The following is a 1,567-nucleotide window of genomic DNA, read 5'->3' as shown; positions in this document are numbered from 1 at the left end:
TTGAAAAAATTATTAAGTAAGCAAAAAAAATTATTTTTAGTATAAGGATCAAGCTTTTCATTAAAATATACACATGAATGATCCATGTGGGAACTCTTGGTACTAGGTCAGCTTCTTTTGTGTATATAATTTATGTATACAGTATATACATGAATGTTCCATGTGGGAGAATAGTTTAATAGCTTCTAGATCTTGTTCAAATTTCTTCATTATTGTACCTTTCTTTTCCTTATTTAACTCATTATCCATAATTAATATATCTATATATAGCACATACTCCAAAAGGAGCTTTGTATTATTTAAAGTTGTCCCTTTCTTGTGCTTTACTTTTAACACCAAATATATTCATCATTGTCTCTCAAATAAAATCAATGGGAAGAAAACCTTGTTGTAGTAAAGAAGGTTTGAAGAAAGGTGCATGGACTGCAAAAGAAGATATGCTTCTTACTGAATACATTAAGGAACATGGTGAAGGTACAGGATGGAGAGCTCTTCCTAAGAAAGCTGGTAATTGATACATATATCACTTTTTTCTTTGATTCTTTGATTTGCAACGTAGTGAGCGATTGATCTGAATTTAGACGTTTGTGGATTCTGAATAGTAGAAAGAATCGGTTCTAAAATGTATATATATGTATCCAACTATTTAAACACCATATAAGATCTGATCTTGAAGTACTGAGTTCTGTTGAACCTGCTATCGTTATGCATAAGAACGACAAAGAGAACAAAAAAATGTATTATGTACTTTTTTTCTTTTGTATTCACACAGAGTTAGTCCATTATTAGTTACTTTACTTTTCAAGTTACTATATCTAACTTACTACTATTATGTATCTGCTTTATAAAAAAGATATTTCAGTGCACATAACTTAAAACTCTTTTTTGTATATTTCAGGACTACTTAGATGTGGCAAGAGTTTAAAACTCTTTTTTGTATATTTCAGGACTACTTAGATGTGGCAAGAGTTGTAGATTAAGATGGGTGAATTATCTTAAGCCGGGGCTCAAGAGAGGGACCTTTACGCCTGAAGAAGACGATCTTATCGTCCGACTTTATACTCTTTTGGGTAGTCGATGGTCCCTCATTGCCGGAAGAATACCCGGTCGAACAGACAATGACATCAAAAATTATTGGAACACACATCTTTTGAAGAAACTCAAAGCTCAAGGAAATGAGCCAAGAAGACACAAATCTATTAGAAAATCAAAGGAGAAAGAAAAAGCTTCTTCCCAAAAAAAACAAACAAGGAATCAGAAAACAAAGGAGAGGAAAAAGATGAGAAAGATAGCTGAAAATGATAGCAATATTGAAGAGAGAGAACAGGTAGCTAAGAAGACAGAAGAGCAGCTACAGATGCAGGATTTTTCGCAAGCGGTGTCAGAAAATAATTACAATTTTACTGGTAAGTTGATTGGTTCTAGAAATATATTACTTTTAAAGTCTTACTTTCTAGACTAAAGAGTACTCTCTCCGTAAAAAAAAAAAAATGATCTATTTTTTTTAATACGTTTAAAAAAATAATTTATTTTTTTTGTAATTTTTTAATTTTAGCTTTTCACGTAA

General features: G+C 31.2%; 1 protein-coding gene across 1 annotated transcript; it reads left to right on the top strand.

Moving 5' to 3' along the window:
* Positions 1–275: 275 nt before the first annotated feature.
* LOC107857349 (myb-related protein 308) lies at positions 276–1,406 on the top strand (the record flags this gene model as incomplete). Its single annotated transcript, XM_047409718.1, is given in 2 exon segments — positions 276–507; positions 948–1,406. Coding segments are annotated over 2 exon segments (595 nt in total), but the record flags the coding sequence as incomplete, so codon positions are not given.
* Between the last annotated feature and the right edge of the window lie 161 nt (positions 1,407–1,567).

This window comes from Capsicum annuum, chromosome 1 (assembly GCF_002878395.1).
Source record: "Capsicum annuum cultivar UCD-10X-F1 chromosome 1, UCD10Xv1.1, whole genome shotgun sequence".
NCBI lineage: Eukaryota > Viridiplantae > Streptophyta > Magnoliopsida > Solanales > Solanaceae > Capsicum > Capsicum annuum.
The sequence above is the reverse complement of the archived record's forward strand: the minus strand, read 5'-3'. Positions and strand labels throughout refer to the sequence as shown.